Source organism: Chamaea fasciata, unplaced genomic scaffold, assembly GCF_029207755.1.
Source record: "Chamaea fasciata isolate MVZ Bird 193981 ecotype frontalis unplaced genomic scaffold, bChaFas1.0.hap1 SCAF_6, whole genome shotgun sequence".
Taxonomy (NCBI): domain Eukaryota; kingdom Metazoa; phylum Chordata; class Aves; order Passeriformes; family Sylviidae; genus Chamaea; species Chamaea fasciata.
The window spans coordinates 38865322-38892858 of record NW_027094091.1 but is presented as its reverse complement, the minus strand read 5'-3'; the positions used below and the strand labels follow the sequence as shown (position 1 = coordinate 38892858).

The 27537-nt window shown below is 39.3% G+C and overlaps 1 protein-coding gene across 4 annotated transcripts in view; it reads left to right on the top strand.

Moving 5' to 3' along the window:
- The first annotated feature begins 1719 nt into the window (after positions 1-1719).
- KLHL2 (kelch like family member 2) overlaps positions 1720-27537 on the top strand; it is a 55841-nt gene continuing 30023 nt past the window's right edge. Inside the window, exons 1-5 of one of the 4 annotated variants that reach the window (XM_066186031.1) lie at positions 1720-1899; positions 2538-2642; positions 6315-6440; positions 10665-10771; positions 15328-15449. In XM_066186031.1, coding sequence (XP_066042128.1) covers positions 1877-1899; positions 2538-2642; positions 6315-6440; positions 10665-10771; positions 15328-15449 — 483 coding nt within the window. In that variant the 5' untranslated portion in view covers positions 1720-1876. Of the gene's footprint in view, positions 1900-2537; positions 2643-6314; positions 6441-10664; positions 10772-15327; positions 15450-27537 lie in introns of those variants that run through there. The other 3 variants (XM_066186029.1, XM_066186030.1, XM_066186032.1) reach the window with 3 other exon arrangements.

Sequence of the window (27537 nt, the reverse complement as noted above, 5' to 3'; positions counted from 1 at the left end):
ACCCAGGCCACATCTGTTTATGAACTCAGACCTCAGTCATGCTATGCTACATGGAGCCAGCTGAATTTTAAACCTCCATTTCAGAGACCATTATTTTTGGCTGGCCCCTTTGGAGCAGACTTCCCTGCAAGAGGGTTTTGTTGTGTATTTAAATCTTTAGCAAGTACCTTGTCTTCTCCAATACAACCCAGAGGCAAATCTAGTTGTCTCTCGAGAAGAGACAAATCCAATAGTTACAAAGCACAGACTTCATAAAATCAGGCACTGCCAATTCTGATTATTTAATTTAGAAAAACCTCCAATGGTAACCCATTGAAAAACTTGAAGTGTTCCCAAATCAAACATCACTGTAGTGAAAGAGAATTGGTAAACTGAGAAAACTAAAATGGCATTTTCCAAGTGAGGAATATTATTGGAGATTAACAAAAAAGAAAATAACAGATTAAAATACATTTAGTTTTAATAGAAACACTGGTTAAGGCTTTCAGTATCCATCTATAAACGTCTTCACCCAAAACACACTTGCCATTTAGTATTGTGTCTTACTTGAAATATGCTGTCCTCAAACTCTTCTCACCCTTAGAAAAATAGTGTTGGTCAGTTATTAGTAGATTTATTAGTTTAGAGATACTATTCCAATTTAAAATCTTTTAGTCCAGTCGAGAAGCATTTTAATTTTACAGACACAATCAAATTTAAATACCTGAATTGTGTTCAGCCTGCTAAACCCATTTTCCACTGCACAATCTTCAAAGTTTTGGAAGTAATTTACAGAGGTTAAATACAATAAATTCTTCTCTGGTGCCCCAAGTCAGAAGTTGCTAAATGCAGTATTCTTGATCACTGCTTGAATTAATGTTTTATACAAAGACAATTCTGAAATAGCCCCGTTCGTGTTTTTTTTTGCCATTTTGCATCACTGAGGCTACTTCAGCAAACATTAAAACACAACTCAAGTACTTAATGGTCAACGTCAGCGACGTTTGCAAAACACAGGAGGCCAACTCTTTTGAGCGGCAGTGTTCCTCCTGGACTTGACATAAAAAAGCTGAGATCCAGCAAGTCACAGCGAAGTAGAGCCTGTTAAACTCCTCCGTCCCGATGCACTTTTGCCCTTCCCTTCGGCCCCTGCTCGAGCAGAAACCACCTGCATGAGCTGGTGTCGCGCCAGCTCCTTGGCTGGCCTGTCAAGAAGATGCTCACGTCCCTTACGGCGTGCACCTGCTGGTGGATTTTCTCACTGAGGAGACCTGGGACCGCTTTTTTTTTTTTTTTTTTTTTTTTCCCCTACGACAGAGCACCTGTGTGTCCCCACGCGAGCCATCCTCGCTGGCGCTGAGGACACCCTGACCCGGGCGCTCCGCGGGACGTGCTGCTGCGCAGGGCAGCTCCAGATGTCGCTCTCCGGCCCGGCCCTGAGCCACCGCTTTCTCGGGAAGCGGGAGACGCGCACTTGGGCGCTAGACCCTGGCTCATCCCACTCGGAGGCCACGCTCCTTTCAGCAGGGGCAGCGGCGTCTCAGCCTCCTCCTCCTAAAGCCTCGGGGCCGAGGCTGTCCCAGCTCCAGGGCGGAGGGCTCCGGCGAAGCGGCCCCTGCCCACCGCGGGTACCGCAGCCCGGGCACCACCGCAGGAGCGACCGCACGGGCCGGGCCCCGCCGCGTCTGCGCAGAGCGGCCCGGCCCCGCCGCGCCCTCCCGCGGGCGGGCACCCGGAAGCGGCAGCGCCGGCGGCTCCCGGCGGCGGCGGGGGCTCGGCCGGGCGGGCGCAGCCGCTCCCCGTACCCCGCACCAGCGGCGGGGCAGCGCAGCTGGCATGGTGCTGGCCGCAGCTCGCCGCGCCCGCGTTGCACGAAGGAAGCCCGAACGGAGCCGCGATGGAGATGCTGCTGCCGCCCGTGTGAGTGCGGCGGCGGCGGCGGTGGTGGCGGTGGCGGGGCGGGCGGGGAGGCAGCCGGGCGCCCGGAGCCCGCCGGGACGGCGGTGCGGAGCGGAGCGCTGTTCGGTCCGTGGGCCGGGGCGGCGGGGGCAGCCCGGCCGCGCGGCAGCGAGCGGAGGTGCCGCGGCGCTCCGCAGCCCGGCCGGCCCCGTCGGGCCCCTCGGCACCGGGGGGAGCGGTGCCCGCGGACGGGGGACGCTCGGAACCGGCCGCGGGGCAGCGCCGGCGGGAGGGTCGTGTCGGCGACCTGGTGGCGGAACCGATGTTCGGCGGCCCGGCGCTCCCCTGGCCAGCGCGGCCGCCCGGCGCTGGGAGATGCCCGGTTGTGCCGCTGCGGGTGCCGGCCGCGGGCACCGTGCGGCGGGGGGAGCGGGCGCCGGGCTCCCGCGGGCGGGCAGCGCTGCCGGCACCCCCGCCCCGCCGCCTTCCCGTGTGCCTTCCAGCTTGAGGGGACAGGCGGGCTTTTTCTCCCTCCTCCCCCTCACTCCTTCTGCTTCCTCCATATGTGGTCCCAAATTACTCCTTGTTTGACTCAGCAGTCGTGCTTATCTCACTCCCGGTTTTCTGGTTATTTAGTTAAGCATCTTTTTTGGTGGCAGTGCCCAGGCAATGCACTTCAGGCAACCATCTCCAGCTGCACCTCAACTGGCCTCCTCAGTCCTTTCACAGGCTCCGGTTCAGTGCAACTTCATCCTGTGCCTTCGGTAGGTAGATTTCAGGCACACTGTGGGTGAGGTTCTTGGGAACAAACCGAGGGAAACCAGTTGCAGACAGCTCTGATCCAACTGGTGAAATGGTAAGAGAGACCCCAGTACTTCAGGCAGACTGGCACTTCCCAAAACAGAAGGCATATGACTGATGCTTTTGTAGGGTTCGTTACCTTAAAACAAAGTCACCCTTTGTGACAAACTAATGAAACTTCAGCAAATTAATTTACGGTTCGCGTGAACTCCTCCATCTAATCCAGGTTGCATGGCAGCTCTTTACGGACAAATTGATTGTTTTTTTCCCTTGCATAGTTGTATTGATGTATACATAGCCTGTATATATATGCAGATAAATAGACATCAGTATCTGATGGGTTGCCTTTGGCATGTAGAAAGCTGCAGTGAGAGTGTTGTATCTTGGATTTGATAGGTTGGTCATATAATTAAAAGATAGGTTTCTCTCTTCCTTATGGGTCTTTGGTGTTTTGTATGTTTTTTGCAGTCATTGATTTCTGTCTATAATTTTTTGAAATTTTGATCACAATGTATGTCACATAATGTAGAATAGTAACCATCATTGTAAAGGAGTTTTCTAGATAGAATGTCACTTTTTTACCTCTGTGAAGTAGCATATGTATGTGCTGAATAACATGGAACTTGTTTAAGGTTTTCTTGATTGATGCAGAATTCCTGTCTGTTATTTGTCCTTTTTCTATAATGAGTTGTGTAATTTTCAATATTGAACATGAAACTTTTATTTCATGTCAGTTTCATGGTACACTGTAGTAAGTTGGTAGTAGTTAGAGTTCTGTGGAGGGACATTACTAGGTTAGTTTTACAGAGACTTTTTGCATTCCTTTGTTGCTTGGTGCAATTTTGTATTGCTTTGCTCCAAAATTTTGTAGCTGGTTTTGGGAAATGAAAAATAAAGCCAGCTACTTGGCTTTGCACTATTGTAGTGCATAGAACTTAGAGTTCTAGGTTAAAATCTTAAATTATTGTTGGATTTTTCTTTTAGGCTTCATTAGACATACCCAATTAAAAAGTTTCAGGTATAGTAGGAGAGAGGTTGCAATTACGTGAGTCACTGAATATGTTCAGTTTGACTGTGCTTACCTAATGCTAGTAAGGTTGAATTTTCATTTGAAGTCAGATTGTTGATGTACCAGGGCTTGTGGCTCTCCCAAATGACTTCAGTGTGTTTGCTTATATCCTGCTTGGAGGTTCAGGATTACAGTTACAGTACTGTAGAATAAAGCATCACTGATGCTAAGCATTTTCTAAGTGCTACAGCAACACAGTTTACTTTGTAAGAACAACATTGTGACTGTAAACAGGAGACTCATTGATTTGGTTTGACATAAAAAGTCTGCTTGCTGTTTGGACAGTCCAAGTGACTGAGGAGTGTATATAATATTTTTCCTGCGGAAGTTAGTGTCTGTAGAACTTGGGTATGTCTTACAGAGAGAATTAATTGTAGCTAGAGGTAATGGTTTTTCACACTGCCTAGTTCTTCTCTTGCTGTTTGGAATGGGGTTTTGAGAGTAAGAAAAATTAAGAGGCTGATCACTTATGTACATTATGGTTTTCAAAACATTGAGTGAATCTACAAAACTACACAATTTTTCTGTCAGCTGTGTCTTACGCTGCGGCTAGGGAAAGCCTGGATAATGACAGTATTCATTGTGTGGTCTTCCTGTCAGAGGAGAATTAGGACCTGTGTGAAGCAGTCACTGGGGTCCTGGTAGAAGTGCAGAGAGGAGCTCTTACCTGACAGGCAGCGGAGGCATTAAGAGATTGGGGGTGATGGCATTCTGCCATTGATCCGTATGGGCACTAGGTGAAAAGTTCCCAAAACTCTTAGTTCTGCCCTCGCTTCAGAGCTTTTTGGAAATATTCTAGAATATTTCTCCACTAAATAAAATAATATTCACAAAACCAGAAAACATCTTCATGTTTTCATTAGTGGAGATTATTGTTAGCCTCTGTCAATGTCACTGGTGTTAGTCACCAACCTACTATTTCCACGGTGTAGTGGTTTCATGTTTGCCAATTTGTTTCCCCAACTTAGTGTAGTGGTCTGAATGTCTCCCAGAATTATCCACTCTTTTTCCTGCTGTGAGTTAGGATCATGGGAAAAGCAAAGCAGGCTCAAACTTAAAAGGTATAAAGATAGGTTTATTAACAAACACTTAAAAAAGAGAACGAGAATCACAATGAAACCTTCAAAACACTTCTCTCCCCTCAACTGTTCACTTTCCCACTGACAACATCAAGAAACAGAACCTGTGATTTTCAGTCAGTTTCACCACTTTAAAATAGTCTTTCATCAGTTTTTAGGGAGAGGAGCCTCTCTTAGAACTCCCATGGAGACATCGCCACAAGAAAACAGTCCTCTGGTGGCTTCCATACCACGAATCTGCAGCTGGCTGGGAAATTCTGCAAATCGTGAAGTCCCTCCCATTTGGCAGCTTTTCCCACAACTGCATATGGGCCATATCAGCTTTTTTTTAGGGTACAGTTTAAGGATGACTATTCTAGTATAAAACGAAAGTTCCCTTCATCTATCTCCAAAATCATCTCAAGAAACAGAGGTCTTCTTTTCCCTTGGGGTAGAGGGCATCTCTTTTATCTTCCTCTGGTCAATATTCTCCATTGGATCACAGCTAGATCAGTCCACGACTATGACTAGAGGTTTGCATCCCCCTAAAAAGCATTCTGTAAGTCACAGGGATATTTTAGTCCATTCTCCAGGGAAAGAGAAGTCCAGCCCAACCTAGGCAACTCCTCAATTCTTTCTCCCAACGTAGGACTTTTACTCTCTCTTCACTGACTTCAGTTTCATGCTGTGTCTCCTTATGTCTCAATCACTCTGTCTTTTTCTCTCACTCAGAGAAGGGTTGTAAGTGCCATCTGTCAAGGAAAAAGTTAACATCATGCCCAGACCTGTTGATGGTCCTGTGATCTCTGCCAGGCAGTGGCCGCTCTGGCCACACGGCTGTTGGATTTCAAAGCCGTGCTGATGGGGGCAAGGTCTGAGTGGCCTGGGGAAATGGTGGTCAGGGAACTCAGCAGCCAGGACAAGGCTGATGGACATTTTCCCCCACTGCTTGCTGGGATCAGGGATGGGCCTGGACATGTGGGATGGCCTGGCAGACACCTCCTTTGGCCCAGGCGGCTGCTGGGGCCTGGGCAGGCCTGGCCAGGTGTCCTGGCTGTGGCTTTGGAGGCAGGATGGTTAGTAGCCGCTTGAGTTCCATCTGCCCAAGACAGGGCCCTCTCTCCTCCCCTCCTCCTGCGACAAGCAGGGAGCCGGGCTGGCTTACCTCTCTCAAATGCCAGAAGAATGAGAGCTTTTCCCAGGATTCTTCTGATTTTTAACCTGTGTAGCCCAGAGGCGTATCCCTATATTTAATTGGTTAACCTGGTTGTCAGTTTCAAAGCCAGTCACGAATTGGTTTTTGCTATCTGTGCTAAACCAGCACACACGGGAATTTTACCTATTCCTCTACACCTTTGGTAATAGGTAAACCAAAATTGCTTAGAGTAAAGAAGAAGTTTCAAGTACAAACCTTCTTCTTCTCCCCAAGATGAAGGTGAACAAAATAAGTGACAGCACTGGAGAGTAGATAGAAATATTAACTTTATTTTTTTCCTCTTTCTTTGCAGATGTACCAAACTTTGCCATCAGAAGCCCTTGGATCTGAAAGATGATAACACCGAAATTCACTGTCCTATTACAGTAAATCCATGGCACATGAAGAAAGCTTTTAAAGTTATGAATGAATTAAGAAGGTATTACTTCACTGTATATAACTGCCTGGAGTCCATAGTTATTTTTACTTTCATTTGCATTTATTAAGTTAATAATAATAGTTTGTTTATTAAGAACATGCAATTTCAAAAGTATAGTTAAGGAAAACGATTAAATATACAATGAAGTGGTAGCTGAATGATAGCCATGTGATGATAGCAGTAATGTATGCAGTATGCTTTTGCACCTCATAAGTTAGTCAAAACTAGTTTTATGAGACTTGAAAAATACTTACAGGTTGTACTTAAGGAGTGACAGCTACTGATCCTCTCTTGTACACAGCTGATCCTGGATAGATGAAAAGTGACTCTGGTTGAGCCTTAGCCTCTTTGTGTGCCTGTTGTTGATTTTCATGGCAGGCTGTGAACCAGAAAAATGTTGAAATTTTCTAGTCTGGGGACATAGGTCACAGTATAAACCAACTGACTGTACATTTTCTTAGTTATTGTTTGCTTGCCCCCTGGGAGAAATTTATGAAGTCCCAAATCACATGTTGAAAGTAACTTTTCTCAATAAAGTTTTGAAAGATTTGAGGGATAATACCATCAGTTTCAGTGAAACTAGGAGGTTGGTGCTGATGGTGTTCTTAGCATCCATGTTGATTTATATTTTACATATGAGTAGGTGAAGTGATGTTGAAAACTGTGACAGCTGGTAATTAGAGCTCACAACTGAGCTCTGGAAATCAGGACTCACAGCTATCACTGATAGTAATTTAGTGCTATAACTTACAGCAACAGTGGAGAAATTAAATAAATAAAAATACTTCTCTAGCAGAGACAGTACTGGAGGCTGTGAAAATCCTGTAGTTCTTTGTTATTTCCCATATAAAATTAAAAATTGGAGAAACTTCACTGAAAAGAAGCACAGCAACTGATACCCTTTTAAAGTATGCCTCTGCCTTTGACCTTTGTTGTTCCATGAAGGTAAATCTTTAAAACTGTGTGCTGGATAGACTGACACTTATTGCTTCCTCTAAGTTATGCCCTTGGCTTTTTCAAGTATCCCAGTAACCAGGTTTGGTGTCTCGAGGAGCATAATAGAGCCTGACTACAGCCAGTAGCAATGACTTCCTGAGGATGAGCAAGGGTTTACATGGAGAAAGTTTTCCAGAATTAATCTTATCAATAGTTTCGGAAGTCAGAAACCTTGCCTGCATTTTGCTGTGTTGCAAGTAAAAGACTCACTGTCTTCCAGCGTAGTGCATTTTTGAAGCCCATGGATTATTTTCAGAATATACTTTAGTTTCCATGGTTACCTAAATTCAAATTGCTGTAGAAGCAATTTGAGCAATTTTGCCTCGCATGTATAAATACTTAAAGTTTGAACAGGAGCTTTGCCATATAACCTTAACTAGTTCTCATTTAGTAAGGTAGTTGATGCAACAATATTTACAATTTAAGCTGAGTGCAGCTTTTAAGATGGTAAGTGGTAATTAAATAAAATTATAAACATTTCTATTTGCATTCGTTTGTTTGAAATAATAAACAGAAAATCTTAAAAATGTTTCAGACTTCATTGCTCTAAATAAAGATCTAATATTAATCCAGTAAATGATACTTTTGTTTTATAAACAACTTTAAAAATGTACTGAATCTCAGTGCTTCTCATTAGTGTAGCACAAACAGATATTTGCCAGAGGTATACTCTCCAGGAAGTGAATAGCTAGTGAAAAAAGCATTTGCTTAAGCATCTGAATACATTTGGTTTTGAATGCTTAAGTCTGTATTTATGTTAAATTTTTCACTGAAGTCAAATTGTCTGGCTCTAGTAGCTTGTTAATGAGTTTTTATGTGCCTTCAAATTTTGACAAATTTTAGAGATTTTGTCCTTCGTATTTTTTGTCATTTCATTGCTCACCATTGTTGGAGATCAGAGTCAATCCTTGCACACCATCACCTCAACACCAAGTAGAAAGCTCATTAGGATAGCTAATTAGTTCTTGACATATGACAAAATTACACTCTGATGCCTATCTTTTCACTTTATTATAATTTGCTTTTATCACAATGGAATTTGATGTTACCTATATTTATTAAAATTCTCATTCTTACAAACAAGACTACGAAAACCTTTTGAAGATGAGGGTAAGGAACTTTCTCTGTATGAACCAATGAAGAATAGCCTACAAGCTGGTAAACAGTTGCTCAGTTATTCTTAAATGCATGCTTTCTTATCCCCTTTTTCTCCCACAATTTCTCCCAAATGGTGTATCCCCCACAATACTGTTCATTCATTATATAAACAAATTGGTACAATACCGTTTCAGAACACAACCTTTTCTAAAATAAATTGATATGCCCTCATGAAATGAAGGTGCTGAGTTGCTGTGGAAGTCAGAAGATACTTGCAGCAGAGTACATGATTAAGTTTTTAAGCTCGTTTCTTCAGTAGTTTCTTTAGCTAGTCAGCTCTGTAGTAAAGCAGAGCATCTTCATTCACCTGATGCAGTTCCAGACTAGAGGAGTTACTATGAGTATGTATGTGCAATGTAATTAGTAAACCCTAATCTTGCTTTGATGTAATTCTGTTGCTTCTGGCTTTATTGTTATCTTCTGTGCAACTAAGTATAGAACTTCTTGTTCCTGTTGTCAGGATCAGTGCAGGTGTCTGCTAAAGCTGGGGATCTGATGCCCTTTTATGTGTAGCTTTCTGTTTCCATTTTTAAAAATAATAAATGTAATGTTTTTTTCAAGATTGTCTGAATTGTGTGTTTCATCTGGTACAGTCACTACATTACATTGTACATATTATTTGATAATAATATGCAATATTGCAAGCTAAACTTACGAGATTTACATAGTTGGTGTAGGTATTAGGAGCTGAAAGCAATAAGATAGTGTTATGCCAGGATTGCAATATGACCCTAAAGGTTAGTTGTGGCCACCAAAATTTTTGGGGTGTAACTTCTGCAAAGCCACCTTACTTGAGTCTGGGCTCATAAAAATTGGGTGATTGCATAACTGAGAGATCACAGAGGTTTCTTTGGGACTGAGGTGAATATCTGAGCAGTTTGGCTGAGACTTCTAGTTCTGTCCAAGCAAAACGCAGCTGCTCACCTGTCTTTGCTACAACTCGGTGTGGTAGCTGCAAACCATCTAAAAATCTTTAATGTGTGTTCAGGAATGGTAAAAATTTATCTTTTTGGAAGTACTGAGAATTGGTACTGGATTGGTCTACAGCTCTAGTTCCGTCCCTAAGGAATATGTTCTGTTAAATCATAGTTTTCTCTCTTCCCTCTGTTGCTGTGGCTCTGAGTTTTGTGGATTCTGTACTACCTCCATAGGGACAGTGCTAACATGAACAGGAAATAAAAGATGTCTGTAACTATGGCTATTTAGATGCTGTGAAACTGAAGCCTTTTGGTGTTGTGGTGTTGTGGTGTTTTCTTTCCCCCTCTTTCCCCCTCTAGAAAATTGGATTATGAAGAGTACACATATTACAGGTTTAAGTGGAAGAGATATAGCCAATAGCTGTAAAATGCATTAGAAACACCTGTGTTAGGAATGGTTATAAATGAGATGTTACATTATTGCAACTGAACAGGGAGGAAATATGCTGCAGTCACGAAGGACAAGAATGCAAATGGATGTAATGAAGATACGAAGTCAGTCAAGATATGAAGTTAACCATAATAAATTCTAAACTGCTCAGACTGGAAAAAATTGCTGTTGAATGGGCTGAATATGAAAAATGCTTGGAAAACAGTAAATATAGAGAAGATTGAGTAGTGGATTTGAACAATTAAGTAGGCATGAATTTCAGTGTAATGTGACTCAGGCATCTCAGTTGAAGTTTCTATTCGTTGTTGTCTGTAAAGCCTTCTTTCTTATGTATTTTTTTTAGTGCTTATGTATATTAAATTCTGTTTTTTTTGTCATAGTTGTTCAAAGGGGCCCAGACTTCCAGAGAGAATGTTTATAAATTGGGCTGATACAAATAATGGTTATTCAATGCAGAAAACTGCTGTGCAATGAATCACAATTCAGTTGTTTGATTTTTAGATAGTTTTGTGTACCCAAGCACTGTCTGTAATCCGATTGAGTAACAGCCGTGTGGTTGTGTAACACATTTAAAAACAATGCTTCATCAACATTGTCTGCCTCTTTTGATGGCATGGGAAAAGAAATTGTGTGTGATATCATATATACTTTCCTGTTGTAGTTCACTTATGTGAAATTGCCTTCTCTGATATTTCTAAATAGTCAAAACTTGCTGTGTGATGTGACGATAGTAGCTGAAGACATGGAAATTGCAGCGCATAGAGTTGTGTTAGCCGCCTGCAGCCCCTACTTCCATGCCATGTTTACAGGTACCAAATGTTTCAATACTTGCTATGTTGTAATCCAGTCTTAACTGTATAAAGAATAAAATTTCATTACTTTTGTTCTTTAGGATCTAATTTGATTTTTAGATAAGCCAATAGGAACATTTGGGATTCGTAATGTTTCTCTTTTTTTGCAGTCTAAAAACATACTGTCAACTTAGCCTTTGTTAGCGTGATGAATGCTTGAAAAAGTCCTTAATTAAAAAACAAATTAGATGTTAAGTAAGCCAGCAGCAGTCAAGTTGTTATACCCTTTAAGCCTCTAGTAATCCCACTTGTCCAAAAGAAGGTTAAAATAACTTTCATGTGAATTTTGGAGTAAATTATCTCCTTTAACAACAACTGCTGCTGCATTCTTCAGCCCATGAGTGCTCTAGGCTGTTAGATATGAAAGCTTTCTGTGGCTTTGGCAGCCTATAGCTGGAGTGTATGTTTCAGTATTTTTAGGGTAATTCTCCATGACATATGTACTCTGCATTATTGCCACTACTTTTCTGTACAGGGTTGGTTCTACTTCTGCTCATTCCATGCTGGCCAAGTTACTGCTTTACTGCTAGAGCAGGAATGCTGAGGGCTTGCAAGGCTAAGATCCATTCAGGTTCATAGGAACCTCCAGCCGAAATTCCTGTGCTGTGGATTTAATTCCATCATGGTTATAAATCCCATTGAAATAATGTGAAATTCAGTGCCAAAGTAAGAATGCTACTAAATGCATGTTAAAATTAACTTCTGAGGTTTTGTCTGTTCTTCCTAAAATCTTGTGTCAGCTTTGTAGTTAATGTCAACGGTCTGAAATGAAAAGATTCTCTGTAATCCATTGCTTCTGACCACCAGCTCAGATGGAAGTAGTAATGTGACTCTTGGCTTTCCCATATGCAAACAGATTGGTGTTTTAATAATTTTAATTGTATGCAACAAGATGGATGAAATTTGAAATACTGTTGTGTTCTGGGGAAGCAGCTGATCATTCTTGATTTTATAGGCAAATATTTTGACATGATCAAAGCTGGAAGTGGAGTAACTTCTACAATATTGCTTTAAAGTTGCTTTCAAAATTAAATATCTCTTCCTCAAGCAGTTCTTTAAGCTTGCATTTGTGGTTGAGACAAACATTCTGGGTGACTGATAAATTATTTCTTAATTTTTACTGCTGCCTATAAAATTAGAAGAGAAAAAGCTGCTTCTACAGTTCCTTTTTTATCGTCTTAGTAGCAGAGAAATGGAAGCCTCTTATGTTAGTTCTGTATTAAAGATTAACTGTTGTTGACTGTCCCATTGAAAATACTCTTTACTCAGAGTATAGGTTTTTATTATGTTGTCTGTGATTAAGACATTTCTGCTTGCCTTGACTGCCCTTTCTGTGAAGAAGTTTATTACCTGTACAAAGTGTCAGTGCTGTCCAGATAGAATTACTGAAATCTTCTCTTCCTTTGCTTCAGTCCCTTTTGAATTTTTTTACTTGTTTTATGTTTTTAACTGTAGGTGTTCTTTTGCCCCAGTGGTGCAGGAGGTGGGAACGCTTACTGGAGTATTGAGTGTGAAGTGTTTAAGTAATGTATCTGTGGTGAGGTTTGTGTAGTTGGGTGAACCAAATAGGTGGGAGCTTAAGTAGAATTCAGCTGTGGCTTTAAGAGTCAGCAGATTTTATACTAGGTTTATAGGTTGCTTATAGCATGGCCCAGCTGTGCTATTGGTGCATTTCAGCCATTCCCCACACAAAGAATCCTGAATTTAATTGTGATTGTTCTTTCCATGAAACCTGGAATCCTCACTTCTTAGGTGGAGTTTTATTCTCATCCAGCTATCTGCAAGTTCAAATAAGCAAATTTGATCCCTTAACCAGCCACAACCAAATGGAGAAGTATCTTCTTCCATCCAGAATGAAACATGGACAAAAAAGACAGTAAAAAAATTGCACTCTTATGCTTTAGGGCTACTTCTTGATTGGAAATTAGAAGCTTATATTTAGACGTGTTTGCAGGTTGATTCCATCATTCTCTGAGTCACTAAATATTACTGCAATGCAGGCTGGGATATGGCATTAACTGGGTTCAAACACTCTGCATGTTTTGGGGTTGTTTTTTTTTCCTTTTCGCTATTTGTACATGTAATGGTAGCCCTGATAATTATCAGGAAAGAAAAAGTTACTGTCTCTTAAAATTACAAAATATAGTAAGTTAGTAACAATTATCAGGTGAGGAGAGGGGATAAGAAAGTCCCAGCTATTTATTTTAATAGGAATATTTCTTTCTTCTTATACAGTGGAATTATTTAGAAATATGATTTAAATCTACTTAAATGTTTAGAGGAATTGGTTATAAAACATCAGCCGTCTTCAGGGGCTGTAGGGCTTCACTTCAGACAAGGGTGACCTGAGTTTAATTTTCTTTTCTGCAATGGCAGTTATCTTTAGGGATTTACCTGCTCTCTTCACTTCCATTCTCCATTTGTAAAATTCTTGGGTAAAAAATAAAAAGAAGGGAAAAGCCTTTCTTGCATTACTTTGTGAGGAACCATGTAAGCTTTTTAGGTAGCCCCTTTAGTATCTTCAACTCAACTGGTGCTTTGCTGCTGCTGCTTGGGAAGTTGTATCAGCTCAGTGCTTTCTTTCTGTTCACAATATGCTTTCCTGTCATTAAGAACTGTGGAGACATGGTGGTGCTGCTTCCCAGTCATAAACGGAGTTCTTCAGCAGGTTGAATTCTAGACTGAGACTGCCTGCTGAGTGCATCTCTGCTTTCCTCTGTAGGATTTATCAAACAGATATGGGTTGATCTAGAGTTGTGGTAAGATTGCATGTCTGGTTCACATGGAAATTGGAGGCAAGTATTTTTTGGGTTATTTTTGTTGGGTGTTTTGTTGTTGTTGTTTGGCTGTGGGGTGTTTTGTTTTGTGTTTTGGTTTTTTTTTTTCTTCTTTAGGGTTTTTTATTTTTATATTCTGGGCTTGGCTTTTAAGCAAAAAGGTGCCTATCCATGACTCTAAAAGCCTTGACACAAAATCTGAAAACAAATCTAATGTGCTTGCAGAATATCAAAATCTGCTCTCCCACACACACAATTTTCCCAGAGGACCACCTCCACAGCAGCTTGCATAATAAATAAGTTGCAGCTTACATGCTCTGAAGATCAATAGGTTTAATCTGTGTCACACTAGAAGTAGAAACTTGGAATACAGGGCCCTGCAGGGGATGTGCTGGAGTCATCCTTCAAAGGTGTAGGGGAATGTTTCAGAAGTGCAGGTGAAAGGGGGAAGTTCTGTGGGCGCTGGATTTTGCTGGTTTTTATGTGGGTAGATGGTCTTTTGAACTTCTTGCCACTGAAATGGTTGATTTGCAATGCCATCCATTCTTTACCCTTCTGCTCAAAAAAAGGTATGGTACCATGAATAATAGTGACAGATTTCTCAGTGATGATCCCTTTGCTGAAAGCACTAGGTAAAATGCATTGTTTGACACTAACCCTAGAGACCAGAATGTAAAAACCAATGAAAATGTGTATGACTTCATAAGAAAGTATCAGCAATGGTTAGCATGTTCTTATTCACTTCTCTGTCCTGCCTGCTTTTCTTGTTGTATACATTAAATTTATTATATCACCAATACCCTTATCTCTAGATGTCTGTGCCTATGGGAAAGAAATTATATCCAACATAGAAGAATAAGATACTAATGTATTCAGAGATTGGGATATACTCTTCCAAAGTCAAATTTTATGTATCTTCCAACGCAATTTTTGTAGTTCATGTTTTGTTTTTCAGTGAAAGTCAGTGCAAGAGAGTTTAAAGGTCTGAGATGACCTGATCTGGAAGTCATGAAGAAGGTTATAGTCATTACTTCAAAACATATATTTGGATAATTATTTCAGCCATAAAGAAAATATTGTACTTTGAGAAACATCGTGTTTTGGAAGGTGGAAATTATTTTGCAGGCCTTTCTATGAAGATCAGTTGTGGCATGTGGCCAACATGTCAGCCTCCGCAAAATGAGATCCAACAAGTTTTCCCTTGCTTACCATTTTGTCTTAGCTTGAGTTTGAGCTGTTAAATTGGATCTGTAAAAGAGGTGAAATCACTAAGGGAATAATATGTAGGCAAGCAAAGAAATATGTTAATTCTTCTGTGGGGATATAACTTTTCTTATTTAAATGAATTTACTCCACACTGTGTTTGGTATGTTCCTTCAATTAAGAAGTTAATAATAAAGCTAGAATATTTTAATATCTTACTTTCCCAGCAAAATGTTTTTATATGCATTTAAAGTGTCTTATTTAGGTCTGATAACAATGTTTTCCTGACACTGTATGCTAGAAAAAATAGGTCACCTGCACTAAAAGTATTAACCCAGGTAGCATTTGCATGATGGTAACAACAAAATCTTCCTTCCTCACGGGAGGAAGGATGGAAAAAAAGGAATTAAATTATTAGTATTGAAGTTTTTCTACTATTATAACTGTTCATGCACAAAATTTCTGCTACTATTAAACTTCTATGTTTGTGCTGTACTTTATCTTATTTACTTGACTGATTAACTGTGTTTGTAGGTGAGATGAGTGAAAGCCGAGCAAAAAAAGTTCGAATAAAGGAAGTTGATGGCTGGACTCTAAGGATGCTTATAGATTATATTTACACTGCTGAAATTCAAGTTACAGAAGAAAATGTGCAGGTAAGAGTGAGAGTATTTTCTGCAACAAATGAGATGAATGTGCAGAGTCATTTATTTTGTCGTTGTGGTTCAACTCTGACACGGGAAATCTCATCTGTAAACTGGAATATTTTCAGACCTTGTGCTTGCAAAGCGAGTAGTCATGCTGTTTAAATTCTGGGTCAAATTCAAAGATCATTCAAGTAAATGAAGAGTTAGTTGACTTCAATGGGCTTTGCAACCAAACATTATGTAATGCAATAAAATAGATGGTCTACTTCGCCTAAAATTAATGCTGTCAGGCACCTCTGTACCACCCCTTCTCTAATATTTAAGTGAAATTTACATAAGCGGCACAGATTTATTCCTAAATGTGAAACCATGTTGTCCAATTAAGCTGTCCCGTTTATTTTTTTTGTGTTAGCTTGCACAATAAAGTACTTTTTCCTGCTCAATCTCTGTAACTTGCCAGTGACCAACTGTGCAAAAATTTTTAGCTACTGCTTTTTTTTAAAAAATTAAATCAGTCAATATCTATCATGAAGGTTTTGTCCATCCCACACAGAGCTACTAAGTTTTTTCCAATTGGCTGTACCTCAAGGTGAAGCTTCAATTAGAATAAAACAAACACAAGCTTAGAAAACATATCCTCCTGCATTTAATATTTTCTAAATGGAGATGGACTTAAGATGGACATAGTAGATTTTTCTTCCAGTGTCTCTTGAAATTTGTTGTAGAGGTTTGCTAAGTTTAAAACTAGTTGCATAAGGGGTGATACATTTAATTCTCATGTTTTTCTTCATACTCCTATGCTCTTCTTTCTGCTCTTGCCCAATGCCAAATAACTGGTTATTGGCAGTTATTTTGCTGCTTTAGCAGGGTGCAAAACCCTGTTGTTGTATTTGGCGTTGAAAACTTCTGTTGCAATTATGTATTCTGAAATTAATTGCTTTCACTGGACATTAGGCTGAAATTAATAGCATTGTATTGGCTGCTGAATCCGATGGGGACTCTGCTTGTTTTAGCCATGCTTAATTGAATACTTCCCAAAATAAGAATGCTGCCATCTTGAAACAAAATATCTGGCTACTAAGACTTCCATATCTTGGGTCATATCATAAGTCATTTAATTCTGCAAGACTAATTTCTTGTCTTTCTTAACAACTTGTTTCTTAGGCATCTTCCATTTTAAGAAGTTGTCCTGGTCTGATGATGAATGTACGTAGTGAAAAAAAATGACTGAAATTCTGTTGTATTTTACCAATCTGGTGGTTGCCCAAATCTCTGTATCACGGTGGAAGACCTTGAGCAAATCCACAGTTATCAGAGATTCCCTAACAGACCTCTTGCTGCTTGATCTTTCTGGCTTTTCATCCTTAAAGCAGAATATTGTGTCTTGCTGACAGAGCTTAATGGCCCTAATCTTGTACATTTGATCCATAACATTGGAGTGGACTTAACAGGGAGTCCTACTGTATTCTGGCTGTAGGTGCTGCCTAGGAGGAGGCATTATCACCCATCCTTGGCAATGCTGACTCCTCCATGTTAATGAGGAGGAAAAATATTACATTTCTTCCTCGTACAGGAGTCGTTGAAGGCCAGAAATCCACTGGTTTAACACTCATGGGTCTGATCGGGCTTTAATTTTCATGGCTCCAGGTTATCTGTCTGAAGATAGATATCTGATGATGCTGGGGATGTTAGTATAAATAATATGGCTTGGTGAGTGATATTGCAAATTTGTAGTTACTTGAGTACTGAGAAGAAAGTCAGGCTTCTAAATTGGGTTTTGATTTTTTTCCTGTGTAGTTGCACTTTAATGCTGATGGTGAATATACTTGTAATATGACTGTATTGAATGTAAACTTATTCTTACTTTGTCACTTTCATCCTTTTTGCATTATTATTACTAGATATGTAGAGTTTACTTGCATTACAGCAGAAATAAACACTATGGATAAAAATAAATATGCTGATACAAATTCTTTTCCTTAAGCCTGAAAGCCAAGATGGGAAAATTGTTGCTGTGACTTTTTGGAAACCTAGAAACCTAGTGCAGATTCTAAGGCCTTAGTTAAAAATGCGTTCTCTCCAAAAGCATGTTGCATGCTATTGAGATTAATTCTAGCTCTCAAGTTCTTGTCTATATGACCTAGAAAATATTGTGAAATTTTGGTAGTGGTTAGGAATTTATCTTGTAGGAGTACAGATGTGTAAAAACCTAAGATGATTTGGATTAATGTGTTGAACTGCAGCTTCAGATTCTAGGTAGCTGCTTATGATTCTTATTCTGATACCCTTTATGGGATTTCAGGTGTATCATTCCATCTCTTCCGGTTATACATAGTAAGAATAGGTATTGAATTAATTTCTAATATGCTATGCAATGTTTGAAGAAGATGTGCAAGCTTCATGTTAAAGTAATGTAGAATCGCTAAGTTGTCCTTGGTATTAAAATAGCTGCATTGTATATTTATGAAAACTAATTATAAAGGAACACATAATCATAGCCCAGCTCACTGGTCTTTCTCAAGGGGCAGGTTAACTCTGAGCTTTTTTCCTTAGGATCTTACTTGATCTAGATGTGGACAGGGGAGTGCTTCCTGGCTGTGCCTTTGCAACTTCTTAGTGAGGACTGTCCATTTTTTTCTCCCCACTGTCCTGTTCTCACTTATGTATGTTTTTGGGCAGGTGTGGAGGTAGAAAAATCAGATGTAAGTCAGTGATTGAGGAGAAAACTACATTCATTTAGCCCATAAACTATTGACACAGGAGGCTCTCTTCACTGGATGTTATCGCTGCATTAGTTACATACAAAAGAACATTTGTTCTTTTCTTCAGTTCTTGGTTCAATAGGTTCCCCCCAGCCTGAAACAATAAGACAGCTGGTATATGAATGTGTACATTCTTTTAGTGTTTGTCCTTCATTTAAAGCAGGTTATTTTATAATTTCTCTCTAGTGGCACTCACTTTGCATAATGCCATACCAGTGTTTCTGCTGTATTTATATATTAGGTCACATTTTTCTGCATTATTAACTCTTTGCTTGTCCTTTTTTCTTTTTTTTTTTTTTTTTTTTGTCTTTTAGAAATGAAATTACATGTCAGACATAGTGCTATATCTCATTTGTCATATTTTAAGAAGGGAATATCCAGGTTAATGTGTTCAGAAGGCAAATCAACTTTCTTGCATATCAAATGTTTTTGATATCCATATAGGTATTAACTACATGCAGTGCACAATGTGGGAGAGTTGGTTACTATAAGAAGCTCATGCGTGAGTAACTCTCCCACGCTATGCATATGCATTGCAGCCCCTTTTTAGTCAGCTGTACACCTCGGGGCTCTCCTGAGCACAAATATATTTTGGAGGAGAAATTCCTGAAGTTGTTGGTGGGCTGTGGATTTGTTATGGGCTTTAGAGGTCAGCCTGCTGATACAGGTTGGGTGGAATGAGCTTTGAATAAATACAAGTTAGGTGATTGGGTTCCTTTCTGATTCCTTGCTACGGGTCTCTGTTCCTTTAGTTGTGCTGATGCAACTATTTGCTGGACTGTTTTATAAAGCAGATCACTGAACTCAAAAAAACATCTGACAGCATAACACTCTGTATCTCCACTTCCACCTTACATGGGTTTTGGGGGGGATTTTTGAGCTATTCTTACCTTGGATCACAACCCTGTCAGTTGTTTTCACCCAATACTTGGGATTAGTATACTGAAGTGTAGGAACATACACCAATGTTGGGAGTAGATGTTTTTCTGCAGCCTGGGGCAAGCATTACATGTAGCTTCACTTTGCTGCTACTTCTGTCTTGCTTTTGAACAAGATGAGTGCATGAGAGATAGCAGAGGAGAAAATCACAAAAAAAAATTTATTTTTACATTGTATAACTCTATCCTGGCGTGTTTTTTCCTTTAACAAATTTTGTTAGGTACAACAAACATGAAGCCCAGAATCCTGAATAGGGTCATATTCAAGAAGTATCATTTTTTTCTGCTCATTTTCTGAAATTATTCAAGAACAACATTTGCATAGTAATAAGCACATTATGAACAGTAATATGTATGCATTTTTTCTTTGTAACTATTACTGTTCACGCAGATTGCCATAAAAAGTACAACAGAGATGCTTCTATTTGTATGGTGTCATGGGGTGTGGGCATAAGAGTTGACAGCACATTTGATTTAAGGTGCTGTCAAAACAAGGTCCAAAAAAGCAGCTGATTTCCCCAAGAAATCCCCAAAAAAGAAGATCCTAATGTTGTCCCAGCTATTTACTAAGGTAGACATTCTACAGTACCATGTTTGGTAGTATGGGCTTTGACTATTCATGCCACACCTCATTACCTCTATCTGTTCAGTGTTGCAGAGTTGTTAGATCATGAAAAATCCTCAAGGTTGAAAATGAGCCTGTGTTTCACACCAAAACCCAGAGAAGTCCCACAGCTTAAGAAAACAGATGTGTGCTTTTTAAGATGGTCAGTTTCTGAATTATATTTGTGGCATGACCCACAAGCATTGGGTCATGTCATAAGTTGAACTGAGGGTATGTTAAAGGAACATGAAGAAGAAGGAATGTGATGTTGTGGGGAATAGCGTAAAAGATAATACAGAGCTCCCAAGCTCTGTAAAGTGAAACAGTGACTGAATGTATCTAGACTTGGCAGAACATATTTAACAATGGAAACTGGATCACAATCCTTAGGTGGTTTATTCCAGTTGCTTTAATAGTTTTTCTAGTTCTAAAGGCAGGTAGTGTCTGACTTAAATGTTCCTGGTCTATATTAGACTAATTAATGGTACTTCCTTCTGTCATCTTGTAAAGTGACTTGTTGCTGTTCTGCTCCAATAATCTCATACATTGAATGACTGTTCTTATTCATATACTTTGTTTTTTTTTCTTTGGGCTAAACATCATAGACTGTTCTTTGGACACAGTAGTTTCTAAATATTTTACCATTCTTGCTCTTCTAGACTCTTTCCATTTTATGTATATCTACATATTTAACATGCAATGGCCAAATTGGTCTATTAAGGCCTGTCACTGCAGACAAGAGTGAAACTATTATCTTGTGAATAAAAAATACGGTGTTTGATTCTTTATGTCATTAATTTTCCAGCAACAAGACATTCATTTTAGTAGTCACTATATGTTTGTGCTGGTAGAGGGAATGAGAACATGAAAGCAGTCATCATACAGTGGCAGAAAGAGGTTGTGGCCCCTCTTCCTTTTGGTAAAAGCCATTTTGAGGGATTTGTTGTTTAAAGCATTTATGCTTATTAGCATAATACTTCTAATGTACCAAAACTGAAACCAGTGGAAGTCAGTAGTGTCTTTCAGTATGTTTAGTGGGCAAGACTTCAGGTTCACACCAGGAATTTTCTGTTAGGAAGAGATGCTAATTTTTAAGTCTGTTTCCAGAGTACAACCACATGTTAAAATTGGCTTTAATAAAAAAAAGGTGAAAAATTTATTATTTTCATTTTGGAGAAATGCTTAGTTACATTTTAAAATGCACCAATAACAGGAAAAAAATATCCTGCTGAAAATCTTGTGAAATTAAATCTGGTTTAGGGATGGAAGGGCAGGAGAGAAGCAAGATATGTACAAGTTATTTTAACATTGAAAGAAAAATGTAGAAGAGAGCATTACACAAAATAGAATGCAAAATAATGAGCAGTCTAGACTTGTGTATGTTGAGGAGGACAAAACATCCAACAAATCAGCAAGGAGTAGATATTAATTTGAATAAAATGTAGTAGAACTATGTATGATCAGTAAGATAATCTCCATGCAAACATAGGGGCTGCATTTACCATGCGTAATCTTCACTGGATACTAATTTAAAGGCAAAAATAAAATTCTGTGCAGCATGAAACATTCCTTATTTGCTCTTCTGCTAAGCACTAGAATAAACTCAGATAAAAATATTCAGAATAAATTGCTGTATTGTACTTAGAATTGGTGTGCTTATGATGAACCCCGTGCAGTTTTATGTGGGTAGGATGTGAAATAACCTGTTTAGGGGCTTCCAGTTTGTACTGAAACTTGTATTACCAGAACGTCAGATTTGATAATGGAGTTGTTTTTTCCCTCACACCTATGTTCTCATAATCATCTCAGATTCTCTCCTTCAATCCCTTTCTACTAAGGATCAGGTACACCAGTTCACAAGAGTTTAATTAAAAAGAGAGTTCAGGATCATGATGGAATATCCATTTTAACAACTTACTGTTGCACATCAACTGAACAAAAGCAGCTTTTAGCTTGAAGAAAATGCAGAATGACTTAATATAAGCCAGTTTTTAAGACTGATCTCTTTACTTAATATTTGCCACAGTCTTTGAGCACTTACATGATCAAATTAATAGAGCTTATATTCCAGTAATCTTCAAAGCCATACTATCTTTGTATCTGAACTGAAAGTCAAAATACTCCTGGGAATATTGTGATACTTATCAAGCTTTATCCTTGGAAACAAATTGTGTGTCTGAACAGTTGACTAAACTAAGTGTCTTTATGTGAGTTAGCAAGACTGTGATGTGTGAAGAGCGTAAAACATGTGTTTGGAACTAGTTTCATTTTAGATATCTAACTTGGAATGTTTTTCAAGAGTTTATGAGGCCTACCAATGAAGTATATCTTCAAGCACTACAGAACTTCTCTTTTCCCTTATTGGATCAAAAATATTTCCCTCCCTTTCAAAGGGGTATATCCAAAGGAGTATATCCAAAAGGGTGTATTTTCTTTATGAATATAGGAAGTTTTCTGTGTTAATTGGGGTAGATTTTTCCTTTTTAGAATCCACGGCTGACTTTACAAAGGTTCTTTACAAATGTGTGATTGGGCATTGTAAAAGGAGGGAGTTGAATTCAGCACTTGAACAGAGACATGCATTCTGTGTCCTGGAAGCATGCCTGCTGCTGTGTAAGTGGGTGGAAGAGATAAAAGAAATATTTATTCAACTGAACTGAATCCTGTGAAGCTTTCACTGAATCTTATAATGCAGTAGGTTCTGTTTCAAATATAAAATACATATTTTATATATGAAACTGGTTTGAGAGAAGGTAGTGCTGAAATTGCTTCTATGGGAATTGGCTGTTCTCCTTCAGACAACCTGAAAAAGAGATGTGTGGAAAAAAATGCCTTAAAAGGGGCAGGAAGGGATTAAGTCTGATCTTGATGCATTGACAGATGTGCCTCTAGCCACCTCTTCTTTCAAATCCTTTTGGTAATCAGGGGAAACAGCTTAAATAGGAGTGTATCTTGAGAAGAGTGAGTGCTGGTAGGCTGGATCTAGGCAATTACATCCCTACTGGTCATGATTAACACCTTGCGTGTCACCAAGAGACCAACAGCTACTTAATATAGGTCCAGTACGTCCCCAGTTGTGCACTCTACTGAAATGCAGGGCTCCTAAAGAAGAGTTTATTCTAAATTAGCAGCAATTGCTGAATGGTTTTCAAATAGATGATGGTGTTCTAGACAGTGCAGTTTCATGATAGCAGTTTTTCAAACTAGAAGCAGCCACAGCATTCTAGCAGATGCAAGTAACTAAATAAAACTCTTGCTTGCTGTACCACAGGTTTATCAGGTTGGCGTCTCTGAAGTTTGCTGACTGGTTGTTGATAAAGGCCTTTTATTTACTTGCATTTGCCTCTATTTACTAACCACAATTTCCTGATGAAAGCATTTAAAAATCATTACTTTGTTATTTATTAATTGAATAGAATTTTGAGGTATGGTTTAAGCCAGTGGGTTGTCATTATGGCTGTCCCTGTCCTGTCCCCCTTGTTCCTACTGGTTTTTTGTGCAGATTTCCTCTTGCATCTCCACAGTGCCTAGACAGTCATGCCATCTTGATTTAGCTTCCAAAGTCTTTCCTGCAGTACATGGCTGCTTGCTTGGACCATGTGAATATTCCTCTGAGCTGATTTATTGCTAAAGTTTGCATGCTTCTGAAGAAGAATGTAGTTAGGTCAGATAATACCAATCCTATTGAAAGTAACAGTGATACTTACTTTGTTGTGCTTTTTTTTTTCTTTCTAGAGATAAATTTTTTGAAGTAAATGACTGTAAGTTTTTTCTCTTACCGTTCCTAAAAAAGTGAAGCAATATTGCACTGATTTCCCTGTCAATAGCTGCAGTAGATTTTTTTTCAAAAAATGAAGATAGCTTTGACTCTACCTTAGTTTGTTGATAGCATCTTTGGAGGTGAGATCTGTGAATTTCCATTTCCTGTGACTTAAATTTAACTTGTTAGAAACTCTCAGCAAAGTATCCCAGTGCAGCACATGTTCTTTTAGACAGACTGGTAGGCCAAGTCTTCATTAAAAGATTTCTGTACAGCTGTCTTTTAAGCTGCTCATATAGTTTTATTTTTCTGAGCTGATACTGAATTCTGATTCCCAAATAATCTCCTATAGAATTTTGGACAGATTTGGCTTCCTGCCTTCAATATGTCATGAGTAAGGGGCTAATTATTTGAGCCCTGAGGTGACAGGTTACAATCCTGCTCGTTTCTGAGATAATTAAAGTATTTGTCATGGGCTTTGGTTTCCTTATCTTCCATATCCTGGCTTTTTCCAGACTCAGATTAATCTTGAAACCACCATATTTCCACCATCATATTTCATTTTACCATCACTTTTTGCTTTGCCTTCATGAAAACCTAAAACATTCTGTCCATAAACTCACTTCTTTCTTTCTTAATGGGTTTCAGGCAACTGCACAAGTTTTTGAAAGCATTTTCTTTTTCAAAAAATGTTTTACGTAATCGAGCTATTCGAGTGTCAAAAACTATAGGTTGTTGTGGTCTTATTTCCCTGACACTGATATTATTAAAGCTTTACGAGGAGATGTAGTACTTTATTGGATCGTCTTACAGAGCCTTAAAAATAAACAAGCCTTTGGCCTTTCTGCTCATCTCCGTTGTGGCTGCTGTGGCATGGATGGTAAATAATGAAAGCGGCAAGTTCTGAAGTTGTATTCAGAGTCATTCAGGTTAAAATGCTTTATAAAACTGGCTCATCCTAATGAGTTTATGATTAAAACAGGATTAACTGATGTTTTTAAATTCTGATGTGTGTTGAAACTACATGGTAATCCAAACTTTCGTTTTTATTCTTTTATGACAGCACAGTTCTAATAATATTAGGGGCTTGCTGACACTGCAGAGAGGTACTTAAATCCAAGCTGACATAAGTTTCATTACAAACCCTATTCATAGAAACATGTTTAGGTCCTACTGGTCAAGAACTTAATGTTGGACTAAACAGCCTTATAGTGTGCTCTTCAGTTGTGTGCTGAAAGACTCCCACTGTGTTTTGCTATTGTATGTATTTTATACTTAAGGCTTCCTTCAAGCAACCATCTGGTTAGTTCCTTTTGACTTATTTTTGTTTTTATGACAACAGCTTTGAGAATTTTAATAATATGAGGGCACAACTAATATGTGGCATCGCTGGAGGAGAGACAGTGGCACACTCCTTGAATTTATATGCATTGTAAGACATGTCAGGCAACAGTAAATGATCTCATTTTTTCCAGTGAAATAATCCTAGTAGGCATTCTTCATTCGCTTATATGTGTCAGGAGAATGAGTGTAGGAGGGAAGGGAAAAGAGGAGCACGATCTTTTTACCGGTGTATTTTATTACAAATGTAAGCTTCATTAATTTTCACTTTAAATGAATAAGCTTCACCTAAGAGCTGCTGACCAAAATATTAAGCGATGAAAAATTTAATATTTTGTTCTCTGACAATTTTTAAATTCATTTAAAGTGTATTCTTTCTCTGTTTTTTTTTTTGTAGCATATCTTTTGTGATTTTAGCTATTATATATGTGCAAAGTCGAACTGCCTGGTTTTTGGGGGTACATTATTATTATTGTGTGCACTGCAGAATAGCTATGATTGCTATATTGTCACTCCCCTGTGTTTGTTTTTAACTGAGGAACTGGGGTTTTGATGTGGCTGAAGATGTATTCCAAAGCCTCACAGTTATCTGATAGATGTTTGATGCTCTCTTAAAGGATTTCCGTTTCTGGTCTAGCTTCCTTGGTGGATATGTGACAGTAGGAAATCACACTGTGTCCTAAGCGTGAGGAAAGCATTAAGGGTTGCTGAAACTGGTAGCCTGATAACAACTAGGTGGCTGCAGCTCCATGTTTCAGCCTGGTAGTGAGGCTGAGCATGTGTTTGCAGTAGGTACATGCACAATCACGTGTGCAGAGCACACTGCCAGCCCCTCAGACCAATGCAGGCAGAAACACTCACCTGATGCCTCGATTCTCTCTTGAGCTGAGCTGTCTTCCTAAAGAGTCTCTTGGACATGTCTATTCAAGATCTTTTGTATTGTTAAGACAAACTGAGTAAATACAATTCATACTACATTATTTAGGGATAAAATTCTTTCCCATGTCCTCCCCTGGATTATAGAGGACGGTGAAGTTCATGAGGTAAGTAGCAAAAGAAATTTGCAGAGAAAGCAATTACTGTGTCTGTACAGCTGTGGCTGCGGTTAAAGCAAGGGGGAAAATGGTGGGAGGACCACCAGAACCAGGAGAAGCAGATGTTGCACAGATATGGCAAATACTCTCTCTCCTGAGGTATTCACATTTTTACATACCTGCCTTTTTTTCTTTCCCTTCTGCAGATATCTTACTGCAAGTTCTCTCTGTCCTCCAAATGATGCTTTTTAATTTTTTTTTTCTGGCTTGCTGAATGGGGATCCAAGAACTTTTTTCATAAAGAAAATTGAATAGGCAGAAGAGTATGAGCCTTGTAAGAATGAAAAGATGAACCTGGACGGACATTTGAGCTGTTGTACTCTGGATTATAGGTGCCAAAGAGAAATACATAAGGGAGAAGCAGAACTGAGAATGAGCACCAGAGAGAAAAATAATCTAAAATGTGGATCAAAAGGTATGAGGAGTGAATTAAAATTGTCCCAAGGCTGTAAAAGACTGTCTTGGACTATCAAGTGCCAGTGTGTGTAGGAGGCAGGGAGTCATATTTCTTCCAGAGAGAGACTGTTGTCTTGTGGACTGAATCACAGATTTCCCCTGTCTCAAAAGCTCTGTACCTTCAGAAGATGTTTGGGTGTTCTGGTTTTTGTGTTTTGGTTTTGATTTTTTGTTTTTTGTGGGGGGCGGAATGTGGGTTGAGGTTTATGAAACCACTTGTTTCTGCTTATTTGGAAGACACTTGTGGGCAAAGGCGGTGAAGAGGCTTGTAGCTTGGCTATGTCAGCATGGTCTAAGCAAGAGCCAAGGAATGAATCAGAAACTCTTGGAGGAGGTGATGGGGTGAGAGAGAAGTGGGGTTGAGGCAGGAGTGTGTTACAGAAGAGATACTGATCTGTAATCCTGCACTTCAGAAGCATGTGATTCTGATTACTGTGGGAGGTGAATGGGAAGTCACCGAGGGATTTAAACAGGCATGTTTAATTTAAATGATAAAAAGAATAAAACACTTTTACTCAGCACTGCAGCTCTAAATATAACATCTATTCGTTTCCTGCATATTGTTTCTTTAATGAGTGATTTAGGAGAGCACGTGGGCTGTCAGAGCCATGCATATGAAAGGTGCCAAAAAGTAATTCAGGTAGAAAGTCCCTGTTACACCAAGGGACTGTGCAAAGTGCATCCTCTTACAGATCGAGGGTAGGCTTAGAGAGAGGGTCAAAAAATGAAGTGCAAAAGCAAATGAATAAAAAACATCTGATCACTAGAGAAAATAGGATTTTATAAACATATTTGTAAAAATAGTCCTTGCATATCCACAGAAAAGAAACTTTTAAAGTGAGGTGGCTGAGACTGTATGAAATTGTTATGTTCTCTAGCTGGCTATTCTTTGGAATTTCAGCTCATGTTTTAGTAAATCACCACAATGTCAAAATAGTAAATCACCTGTGCATCATAGAGGCTATCAAGGGTTTGGTTTTTTGTTAGTGGCAGGTGAGATTAGGAAAGTTCAAACTTCCCATGTTTCAGAATTCTATTTATGAGTTGTGCATAGCTACCAAAAACCTCCTGTAATTCTTAGTGTGGTCCAGAAATAACCATATCAAAGGCTTTTGAAAGTCAAGTTAGTTATAGTCTCTCCT